Source organism: Gouania willdenowi, chromosome 5, assembly GCF_900634775.1.
Source record: "Gouania willdenowi chromosome 5, fGouWil2.1, whole genome shotgun sequence".
Classification (NCBI taxonomy): domain Eukaryota; kingdom Metazoa; phylum Chordata; class Actinopteri; order Blenniiformes; family Gobiesocidae; genus Gouania; species Gouania willdenowi.
Window position 1 is genome coordinate 22,625,663 of NC_041048.1, and position 12,202 is coordinate 22,637,864.

The 12,202-nt window shown below is 38.6% G+C and overlaps 1 protein-coding gene across 5 annotated transcripts in view; it reads left to right on the forward strand.

Moving 5' to 3' along the window:
* The window catches only part of elmo2 (engulfment and cell motility 2), a 34,681-nt gene extending 27,085 nt beyond the window's left edge, over window positions 1-7,596 (forward strand). For 4 of the 5 annotated variants that reach the window (XM_028446036.1, XM_028446040.1, XM_028446038.1 and 1 more), the window contains 6 exons: window positions 1,560-1,723; window positions 3,384-3,496; window positions 3,592-3,699; window positions 3,846-3,928; window positions 4,018-4,095; window positions 6,069-6,328. In XM_028446036.1, coding sequence (XP_028301837.1) covers window positions 1,560-1,723; window positions 3,384-3,496; window positions 3,592-3,699; window positions 3,846-3,928; window positions 4,018-4,095; window positions 6,069-6,269 — 747 coding nt within the window. In that variant the 3' untranslated portion in view covers window positions 6,270-6,328. Of the gene's footprint in view, window positions 1-1,559; window positions 1,724-3,383; window positions 3,497-3,591; window positions 3,700-3,845; window positions 3,929-4,017; window positions 4,096-6,068; window positions 6,329-7,567 lie in introns of those variants that run through there. The other variant, XM_028446037.1, reaches the window with a different exon arrangement.
* The last annotated feature ends 4,606 nt before the right edge of the window (window positions 7,597-12,202 follow it).

The following is a 12,202-nucleotide window of genomic DNA, read 5'->3' on the forward strand; positions in this document are numbered from 1 at the left end:
GAAATAGATTCCGTTGCAGAGTAAAATAAATCTCGCACAATATTTAATTTCAAGTAAAACCATATTTTTCATCAGTCCCAGGGTGTTTACTGGTGAGTGCAGGCTGGGGGCTCCGCACCACCTCGTCCTCCCTTCCATCACGGGGGGGGTCCTGCCTTTAGATCTCGCTGGTCTATCAATATCCGCTCCGTTGAGTCTCCCGTGCACGTCGTCCTCCTGCAGTGCCAGATAAGCATTGTGCGCGCGTTCCTTTTTATAACAGCTACAGGTGTTGCAGCCAATTGATCAGCAGTTTTGCGCAATGATCATGTGATTTTAATTACAATTATTATTAATAACATAAAACTGTATTTGTAGGCGAGTGCACGTCACCCTGGGGCATCAGTATAATTTTTTCCTCCTTTGTTTTTGGCAAATATATCCTTCATTTATGATATAAGTTGTGAAATGTGCAATGTTTGATTAATTCACACTAATGTATCAATTTCACGGAGCTGTTTTTAATTTCATTCTTCTCCTGTTGGGGGCGGAGTTTCCCGTTTCTCATGTTTTTGTGCGTATGGCAGGGTCAGAGCTGCATTACATTACCTCACCAGGTTTTTTTTTTTATAAGTCCCAAACATTACTTATAAGTGGTGTATGCTTTCTTTTTTTAAGTACGCAGTGTTTATAAATGAAGTCCCTGAATAATGGTCCTGTTACTTGAAAATGTCTGCACTGACACAAGCACTATTACTTTTAAATGCATAGATGCATCACCCACTTTTGTGTTTACAGACTATATTTATTATTTCACCTATTTTATTTGTTCCTACTGATTATTTAGTATTCGGTTTATTCTTTGCTTCTGTTTTGTTCATTCTTTTTTGTTGCTCATATACTTTTCTTCATTCCTTTAACTAAGTATTGAGCCCTGTCGCTAATTTCCGTCATAATTTTATTGTTCATTTATTAGTTTATTTAACAGGGACAGTGAGTGTACGTACATTCTTATTAGTATCCAGAAAATGTACCAGACTTAGACATAAGGCTATTTTTCATCTGTAGTCCCTGGGCAGAATGTTCAATTGTCACCCTAAAAAATACTAATTACACAAATTACAGGAAATATACAATAAAATATACAGTGAATAATGCAACTACATAATAACATATCACACTTCCATTTACATATAAAAACAACAGTTGTAAGTTATAGTTATGTGTTGTAAGCCATGTCACTGTACTGCAAACTGCCTCATTTTTGTTTTATCTGATGATTTTCATCACAGAATTCATCATCACGCCTTAATTTGTTTTTCGTCCCAGTGGGGATTTTGTTACGTTATAAATAGACAAACTCCTTTAAACTATTTTTAGATAAATGGCTAAGACTAACTCATTCCCATATTTCCATGATAAAGCTGGGCAACAGGCTCACACTGCTGCTGTCATGTTGTGTGGGGGCGTAAAACAAGCTGCGCACTAAAGCAGAAAAAGAGATATAAAGAGTATAAAACAATACAACTCTATTTTAAAGTCTTTGAATTCCATGTTGTTTGTGGTGTGAACCTCCTCAGGTGATGCAGGTGGTGAGGGAGCAGATCACCAGGGCTCTGGCCATGAAGCCCTCCTCTATTGATCAGCTAAAGAACAAACTGAGAGGTCTCAGCTACTCGGAGATCCTTCGTCTGCGACAGTCTGAAAGAATGAGCCAGGACGACTTCCAGTCTCCGCCCATCATGTCAGTCAATCAAACAATCAATCAATCAATCAAATGTTTTGGTAGCCAGAACATCACTAAAATTTAATCAGGTGTTCCTTGACCCATTATCAACATTTCCTGAAAACTTTGTCAAAATCCGTTCATAACTTTTCAAGTTATCGTGTACAGACAGCCAGCGTTGCACTGCATTAGCTTAGCACTAGCATTAGCATAGAGTAGAACACTGATGATGACATCACTGTTGATGACATCACTGTTGATGACATCATCAGTGTTCTAAAACAATGTTTAACAGGAGTTCCACAGTGTGGGTTGGTCATTTCAAATTGGTTTCCAATTTGGTTTTGAAATGACCAAATTACTCAAAAATAATGGATGCACATACTCGGGGTATTTGGAAGCCGTTGACAAAGTTTCAGGTCTATCAGACACTGCGTCGGGGAGATCTTCGCTGCACGGACACACACGCACACACACACACACAAATTAAATTTGCTTCACAGGAATTTGCTTATGTGATTGACAAAAGTTAAAAATGATAAAAAGGTTTAAAGCAAGGGTCACCAACATGGTGCCCGTGGGCACCAGGTAGCCCTCATGGACCATGTGAGGTGCCCTCAGGCTTGTTCTGGTGTTCTCGTAACCAATGAGCTCCAACTACAATCTGATTTTCTTGCCAGGCTTCAAACAAAATAAATAAACAAAATAAATAAATAAATAAATAAATAAATAAATAAATAAATAAATAAAGATAATAGATGTAGCTAGAGCCTGAGTAGAGTTACATATTGCTGCACTTAAGTTTTTGTATTGAATTACCGTCTTAAAAAACAAAAAAAAAAAAAATCACTGAAACCTTGTGACATATTTTTAAGAGCTCTTAGCGACTTTTTTCTTAATAGAGACATAGTGACAAAGTGTTTGATGAAATATTTCTGATTGGCTGACATCCAGATTCCAGTATGCTCCTGTATTTCTAAACTTCATTCACAGAGCCAGGAGAAGGAGATGAGATTCACTGTCCACTCAGAATACTTTGGATTACAATATGTTCAAAGATGATTATGGATGATGCGTAAAAAAAAAGTTACAAACTGCAGCTTTAAGAGTTGGTGGCAGCAAAATGTAGACTTCAAAGTCATTTTTTAACAAACAATTTTACTTCCAATTAGGATTCGACATGCAAAAGGAGTGTTCCAGCATTTAGATGTATGAGAGTGCAGTTTATTTCAAACAAAATAATATATTGCCTAAAAAAAGATTTGTTTTAAAGCTCACCTCTGAACAATTGAGTAAGCAGTTGCTTTCCCTCATTTAACCTGCTCTCCCTCTCATTTCTTTCTTTGTGTTTATGGCCTGGTTCCTTTCTCAAGGAAAGACCTGTTGCTGCCTATCTCCCCCTCCTTGTCACATCCACAGTTCAGACTACAGGCTGATAAATGGTTCTGCGTCAAATCGACGCCGTAGCCGCACATAGCGCTCTATGTCAAAATTATCAAATTAAATCAATTGATAATTTTGCCTTCAAGTTAAAATCTGTTTTCAAACAAAGCTGTTTACAACAACAAACATTCAGTGTTCAGAAACTTGGGAAGAATTGTGTTAATATAGTAGGAAAAGTCTGCTGTGCTGCTGTGATGGCAAACTGATCATGCTGCTCACGCTGTTTGCTCTGCAGTGAGCTGCGGGAAAGGATTCAGCCTGAAATCTTGGAGCTCATCAAGCAACAGCGACTCAACCGTCTGTGTGAGGGAAGCTGCTTCCGTAAACTGGGGAACCGCCGAAGGCAAGGTGCGTCACGGCCGCCCCCAGTGAGTGGTTTCCTCTGCTGTGGGAGGCAGGGCTGCTGATGCTGATGGTTGGCTCTGACTCTTATCTTTCTGTAGAGAAGTTTTGGTTCTGCAGACTCTCTCTGAATCACAAAGTGTTGCATTATGGGGACCTGGACGAGTCACCTCAGGGTGAAGTGCCTTTCGAGCTTCTCAGCGACAAAAGTGCGTTACTTTAAAATCTTTTTTTTATATAATACACTGGCTGCATTTATCTGATATAAACATTCTGTTACATAAACATTCACACACTTCTGGTTGATGTCTTAGAATTTTGGAATTTTATTTATTTGTGTTTTTTCTCTGGTCAGTTCCTGTGTCAGACATCAAATCTGTGGTAACCGGGAAGGACTGTCCACATATGAAGGAGAAAAGTGCTCTAAAACAAAATAAAGTGGGTTTTCTCCTCATTTATTTTCCTGCTAATTTGGTTTCATGGTCCTTTGATTTCTTTGTGTGATTTTCCTGAATTGAATTTTTCAGGAAGTGTTGGAGTTGGCTTTCTCTGTCCTCTATGACCCCGATGAAACTTTGAATTTTGTTGCACCCAACAAATATGAGGTAAGCTCACACGTCAATAAAAAACTAGAAATGTATATTATTTATTAAAGTTAATTATTGAATTTTTTAATAATTTTTTGTGATTAATCACAGCTTAATTAACTAACTAATATTATTAATTACAATTTTGTGTTTCAAATTCCAGAGAGTAATTTAAAGTTTTAACGTTTGACTATTGGTAGCCCAATGTAACATGATGACAAGTAAAATGATCACAATAACACATTGTGTTACTAAGCACCTTTAAAGTCAAATAGTTAATGCAGAACTAAGTAACTTATTCACCTTAATAAATCCTTCTCGTAGTCCCTGTGAGGGTAATACAAGTGTTTATGGGGTGATTTGGGGGGTCTTTCATCTCCCCCTGATGTTTCTGGTCAGAAAACAGCACTTACAACTTTCCCTGCCTCCAACCCGGTGGCAAGACGTACTGCTTTACGGCAGCCCAATACAAACTAATGCTAAATTATGATCAGCCCTGGGGCTGCACACGGTTGTCTACAAATTCACTTTTCTCAAACTTATATCATGGTGGAGCCAGCAAAAAAAAAGGTAGAGAAGACCTTTGTCTGAGGAACGGAGCAACTCCATGCAGTGACAGCTCAGCAGCAGCACACAGCAATCACACACATACTGTCGTCACTGCAACAGGCACGCACACTCGCAACCCAGCACTCCATCAGGCAGCACACACACAAATATCCATTCATCCATCCATCCATCCATTTTCAGAGGTGCTTTGTCAGCACACAAACAAACACATCACATACATTTCCACACTCTCTCCCGTATTACTCCCACATCATTCATTTATTTTACTTGTCTCTCTTCCTCATACTGTTCACATGGTCACATGGGACTACATGTGTGAAAGCCCCCTTAGTGTCATTGTTGTGTTAAGATTTTTCAGTGATCGGTTGCTACCGTCTTGGGAGAGCAAAGGTGCGCATGTAGGTGTGGGGTGGGGCAGGCGGCGGGGGGTTACAACAGTGACATAACCAAAAGGGACCTTTAGGGGGAGCGCTAAGATCAAGTTACTTAGTTCTGCTTTAACACACGAATCCAAAGCAAAACAATGAGCAGTGGGATTTTGAATAAATTGAAGGACCTTAAATGACATAGATTTAAGAGCCACGGACGTAATTTCTGCATCATTTGTCATAAACACAGCAATTAAAAAAACAATACCAATGAATTAGTACAATATTCATAAAATTATAATTTACAAAGATTTCCAACACAAAAGTACTGTTGATGAGACTTTCTACTTCAGATTGTGAAGCGTTATTTGGCATTTTTTAATAGAATATTTGATCGTAATGTGAACGATTTTGTGTGCCAAGATTTTCATTGTATAATTTCTTTGTCCTTCTCTTTATACAGAACACATCACTTTATTAAACGAGTGAAGCCTCGATTGTTTTCTTTCTGGTGGTTTAGGATTACTGCCTGCACCCTATTGTTCTTTTTAATGGACTAATCTATTTGGTGGCTTGACCTCACTCATTCTCTCACAGCTGCTTTCACCAGGAAAGTTGTGATAAATTAGATGTCGGTTTACTTTGCAGCTGGTGAGCACTTTAAACACTTAGCAGTTGAGGCTGATAGTGCCTCGGGAGTTAGAGAGTAAATATTGGAGTTTTGACCGTGCCAGGTGGGCAGAAACATCTTTGTGGGAATACTCTCTAATTTGGAAATGCTCAGCTCTTCAAGGATGTATTTGACGTATTATCTCTGACAGGTGATGGAAATGCTAATGCTGTGTTTACGGCTTGTTTTTCTGTAGCCTGGAGCATTCAAAAGGCAATTAACTCTCCTCTAATCTACAAGTTTTCTGCTGGAGAAGCCATTAACATGCTAATGCAATATTCATTAAAAACAATGTATCGCGTAGCATTTGACATCGTCTTAACAGAACAAGCCATTGTAAGATCCCTTAATGGTTTAGTGTGTGTGTGTGTGTGTGTGTGCAGTACTGCATCTGGACAGATGGATTGTGCGCGCTGCTGGGCCGAGAGATGGGGAGCGACCTGACACGCAGTGACCTGGATACTCTCATCAGCATGGAGATGAAGCTCCGCCTCCTCGACCTTGAAAACATCACCATCCCAGAGGCTCCTCCTCCTGTGCCAAAAGAACCTAGCTCCTATAACTTCACCTACAACTACAGCTGAGCTGTGTGTGTGTGTGTGTGTGTGTGTGTGTGTGTGTGTGTGTGTGCGTGCGTGCGTGTGTGCGCTTTGATGTTGTTATTTAACAAGTTTAGCTACAAACATGTCAGTAAACATTTATTTACCTTTTGTCATTCTTAAAGCAGAGGTCATTATGCAGTGATGAAAAGTATTCCTCACTAAGCCAATCGGATCTTTGCATGAACATTTTTTGACTCTCCATGAAAGCTAATCATTATCAAATTACAGCTTACTTCATTGCTTGAGCCTTATTTATTGTCTCCATGGCAACTGTAGGTGCAGCATGTGCATTAACAACCAGCATTGGTCAAGATGAATGAATGAATTTTGTTTAGATCTAAGCAGGATGATGAAAAATATGATCATTTTCTTTTTAAAGTGAAAGTACACCTCAAAATCTCACTTTTTAGTCAAATTTAGTGAATTTAAAGTGAATTTTTCTATAGACTGATATTAGGTTCAGAGACTATTTTGGTGATCGAGGTCATCATTAACCATCACTGTTGGCCTCTCCTCTCCTGTAAATCTTGGTAGGAGGGACTTGTGTTTCCTGCTCTCTCAGCAATCACTAAGCATTGATTGACAGCTCCATGCAGACTGTGTTCAGCTGCTGTGATGTTTGTGACTCTGCTTCTATAAAGAGCAGATTCTGGTCTAATCAGAGGGTTAATCAAGCTATGTGTGTATGTTCAGACACATCGTGTGTGTATCCTGTCCATCTGTGTGTGCACGGACGTGCATGTACTTCTTGTTGCTCTGTATGCGTCTTCCTGGTTTATGTGCGTTGGTTTTCTGTGGCTCATGACTGGAGAGTAGGGGCTGTTTGCCCGTGTATGCTCTAGATTGTTTGCACCGACGTCACAAATTTCCCATGATCCTCTCTGATTCACTAGTTACCGCCATCTTTTATGACAACTTTTATGCGAGGGTTGGGGGGTTCGAATCGAATCCCGCTCTATCCGAGTCATTGTCGTTGTGTCCACTTTACCCACATTGCCTTGTATGAATGGGTATGAATTGTGCATGAATGTTGCTAGTGGTGGTCAGAGGGGCTGTAGGTGCGAAAAGGCAGCCACGCTTCTGTCAGTGTACCCCAGGGCATACCGCGATACCTAGCTTTTCTTTGGAATGTTTAATCCTTGATAAATTTGGCAAAAATCACATGAATCCTTCATTGAAGATGTGTTGTTATGCAGCTCTATACATGAGAGATGGCGGATCCAAGCGAATCGGAGAGGATCATGGGATATGTGACGTCAGTTTTCAAACCACCTATAGAGTTGTGTGTGTGTGTGTGTGTGAGTGTGTGTGTGTGTGTGTGTGTGTGTCACTGCGCATCACTGTGGGCTGCTGGGCGTGTCTTAACTGCTCTTGGAACAACGCCCAATCAAAGCATTTTTTAACTTTCCCCCTAGTGGCAGGTCAGCAAAAGCCTCTGGGCGTACTTACACTTTAATTACGCTAAAAATCCAAATCCAATCTTTTTTTTGTTCCGATGCTAATTCTGAGAGAGCAAATCACAATATTCTGTGTGGGAAGTTCATATATACGTTATCAAGCTCAAATTGCTATTTTTGGTGCCTTCAATGTAAACATTGTCACTAGACCAGCACTCCCACTGTTCTGCTGCATAATGGGATGTGCCATGAACTGATAACCAATTACAGGTATAAGTATAACCCAGGTCATAATTTAATATCAGCTATTTATACGTCAATGTCTTTTTATGTTTGATTGTGTTTTTCTCAACCCTTTGAGGGCACATATTGTTTATAACCTTTTAACATCAAACGTACGTAACGATTATAGTCTCAGCTCTTTTGTTGTTGCTGAGGGATTTAAGGAGCAGGTTTATGACCACGTTACAAACCAATTTATAATCATATACGTTATTGCCTTATCAGCCTCAATCCTTCTACCATGTGCTTGTATCACCTGCATTCTCAGGCACATGAGGGACATTTTATTTTGCAGCCTCACACTGACAAAAACACTGTAATAACAATGTCTTACAATGTCTTGAAAAGGACATGCGCTTTCAATGGTGTTCAGTGTGCTCATTATTTGTTTACACACGCTCACTAACATTAGTGGTGAAAAGTGTGATACTGCCAACACAGCGTAATCTAAGGTATCAACTGTGGAAGCAAACAAATGCAGATTTTTGCTCATTGTTTACAGCTGTTTTTGAGCATTTAAAAACACCAGAAATATTTTTTTTTATTGCATGAAATGCGGCGTGTGATGCTGCGTTTACGTCAAAGTGAAGCATTATGGTATTTTGAAGGCTCATACTATGTTGTAATAATTATTTTATTAAAGCCAGTCACAGTCATCCAATGGGACAGTACTCTCAGTAGTATTATTGCTTGATGTCATTTTATTACTCTTGGGAGTAATCAAGTTCTGCCCACTTCTAAACTAGTGAACGCTGGTGCCAGTTGTGGACCCAGAGTATTGATATATTTTTGTAAATGATTGTACAATATTATGGGAATGTGTCTTGTACTAACATAGGATCTCAATATTGCCTTGGTCTGAAACGTGTGGTAAATAATAATGGTCCTTTTACTGAGAAAAAGAAAAGTCAATGTACTAAATGTCAACCACAGTTGTGAAATTGTATTTAGAAAAAAAACAAAACCTCATCCTACTACCGACTAATGATGTCAGCATTACTGTGATAATAAAGAGAGTTTTTTGCTGTAGGTGAAGAAAATGAAGCATGTGACGGGCCTTTTTTTTTAATATATTTTGAAACGTTAATTCATGGCTTTACAATTACCGCTCATCACGCTGTCCACTTATCCTCAGTATCATTGCCTGACTCCCACGTTGATTGTAGTCTAATGACAGTGCGCCATCATGGCTGCCACCACACACATAATGACCTCAGTCAAGCTGCTGGAGAGGTAGAACACAAATCTAACCAGTGTGTGCAGCAGGTGGGATCTTAATCTCATTTGGAAAGCAGGCTTTTGTTCTGAAGGATTAATGATAGTAGTTTAGATTTACTCTTTATGGCACATCATGGACGCTTCAGGTGCTTTACAGAAACCATTATTCATTCACACAGTCATGCAGATGGAGGTAAGCTACATCTGCAGCCAAAGCTACAATCACATCCTAGCTGTCTGTGTTCACTTCCACTGTAAGCATTGATTTAAATATATATATATATATATATTTTTTTTTTGTGGTTGAATATGTGTGAATGAATGATTAAAGATGTGTGCTTCATTAAGTCTAATTTTTTTTGTGTTGAAACTGTACACTGTAACAAGTTGGGATTGTGTTTTTACTGTCTAAGCATCAAACCAAAATGTAAGTAAAAGAATAAAGCTGTTGCCAGCTGTCTGTAAGCACACGTCCTGTACATCTGTCATAAGTCTACCTGTTTGGCAAACAGAGCGAGTGCAATAGCATGATGAACTTACAAGTAACCTCATCACACAAAACCTGTCACATTGTATTTCTTCCATTAGTTTTTGCACTTGTCTGAACAGAAACCCCACAGCAGCTTAAACAGATACTACTTTACATGTATTAACGGTTTATCTTCAACACTTTCACAGTGACGTGTTTATAGCATTTAAACTTGGTCAGTGTAGGAAAGAATGGCATAAACTTTAAATGTGAAATACACATAGATCATTGTATTTGTATATATGCAGTATTGTGTTGCCTTTTAAAAGAAATGTATGTTTGTGAAAATAAATCTTTAACCACTGTCTTTGTGTATTTTACTGAACACCTTATTTAAGGAATACAGTATTTGATCTATTTTTTTTCATTCATTATTCCCATTCCAATCCAGATTGGACCTGGATGAAATTCAGTGGGGGAATTGAGGAACCAACCTGCCATAATGCAGTCAAATTTGATAAAGATCGGGTTATGACAAACTGAAATAGGAATTGTTGATATTTCCCTAATGCTGAGAAATAAGCATCTTTAGTTTTCAAACTGATCCAAAATTTAATGGAATCTTCCTTGGCTTAAGATCAATCTTTGGTTAAAATATGATCAGAATCTGTTACATACTTGTGACGTAATCCTGCTAACAGAGAAACAAACAAATGAACGCAGGTGATTATATTAACGGTAAATACAGAGAAATACACAAAGGGACAACTGAAAATGCACAATAATAAAGGACAACAGAAAAACAAAAAGAAAAGTTGCACAAGGAGACTAAAATACACAAAAGTAACAAAAAACTTAACACATTTGTAGCAAACTTGCGATATGAAATACAAAGGTTCACAAAAACAAACTAAGTAAAAAAAAAAGTTTTAAAGGACCAGCAGCCGATGACATTTGACCCTCCTGCTTCCCGTAGCAGCTGAGTGCTTTGTTTACAACATGGCGGACACTGCGGGTGCTCCATAGACTCACTTGTCTGTTGTTTGTAGTGATACACTGAGAAAACAAGCCAGTTGGAACAGAGAATGAGCAAACCGTGTGCTCAGTGTCTGGATATAAAGCGGTGGATTGAGCGGTGTTGTGATAATCTACTCGCCCGCCTACCCCGCGATTAAATCGGCATCCACCGGCGGCGGAAGCACATAGACAATCAGCGAATGCGGACTGTGAGGCAACATTGTTTGACTTTTAATGCCATAATCTACGTTGTTAGACTTTTAAATGCTTTTAATCTATATGGATCATTTATTCTCTCCTACCTGTTGTTTAACTTGGTGATTTACAACTGCCGGTGTAGTGTAAAATAGTCCTACGCGTGAAAGCCTCCTACAGGCGCATGCGCACTAATAGCGTACTAAATATTTACATGTATACGTACAATATTTTGCTACCTTAAATTTTCCTACTATGATAAACCCTAATTCGAACCCTAACCCTAAAAATGTAAAGGAAAAATTGTACCTTTTTTCTGCATGACAGACGCACATGCGCATGCCCACTCTGTACCATAGGAAACTTTATTGGCAAGTCTCTCCCTTATATGTTAAAGTGTCTCTCCCATATTAAAGCACATGTACGAATGTTGTATGATATATCATGTAGAGCATAATAAATAATAACACTGCTTAATTTGAGGTTACAGTGGGTGCTGAACATTTCAAGCTGCATTTTGGATTTATTTTGGCAGGTCCATAATACAGCTTTCAAAACTTATGTTCCAAAAATGATAATGATGAAAACAGTTAGATTGGTGAATTTGTTTTCATTCCTTATTTGTGAAGCAAAACTCGAGACGTTCTCTCTCTCTCTGTATATATTTATTTTTATATATTTTTATATTTTTGCTGCCCCCTCGGCAAGAATCTCCACCTTTGCCCGCGACTCTGAAAACAGGAACAAGCAGGTCTGAAAAATGGATGGATGGACATGAATACTGAAGGTAACTATGGGGAGGAAACATTAAGACTTCCCAAAAAAGCTCTATAGAATATATTCGAAGAGGTGCAGAAACCTTGTTTTTGACTCTCAAATGTATCTAAAATAAAACTCAAATTAATGCTAGAATGCTCTTTAACTGCTGAACTCAGTCATGGGTTTTAAAATAGATTATTATGGTCTTGGTTTTGACTCGGTCTCAACATCCAAAAGTCTTGGTTTCTGTGCATTCTGGTCTTGGGCAAGACATGGTCTCAGATAGTGTGGTCTTGAGAAGAAGAGAACACGACTAACTCATAATCATTCAGTTGCACATGAAATCCAGCAGAGGACCCACTCTGTCCAGTTTTTGCTGGAATACATCAGTTGGTCTTTGCAGCCATCATAGTCAAACTGCAACCAACAAACTGTAGCTAGAGCTACTGCTTTTTATACAGAATGGATGGAGGTCTCACAGAATATCATTTCTAAAGATCATGTTACAAGTCTAAAAAAAAGAATAACAAAGATGTAGAGTCAATCTAAAGACTTTATTATACTGTATATAGCTCAAA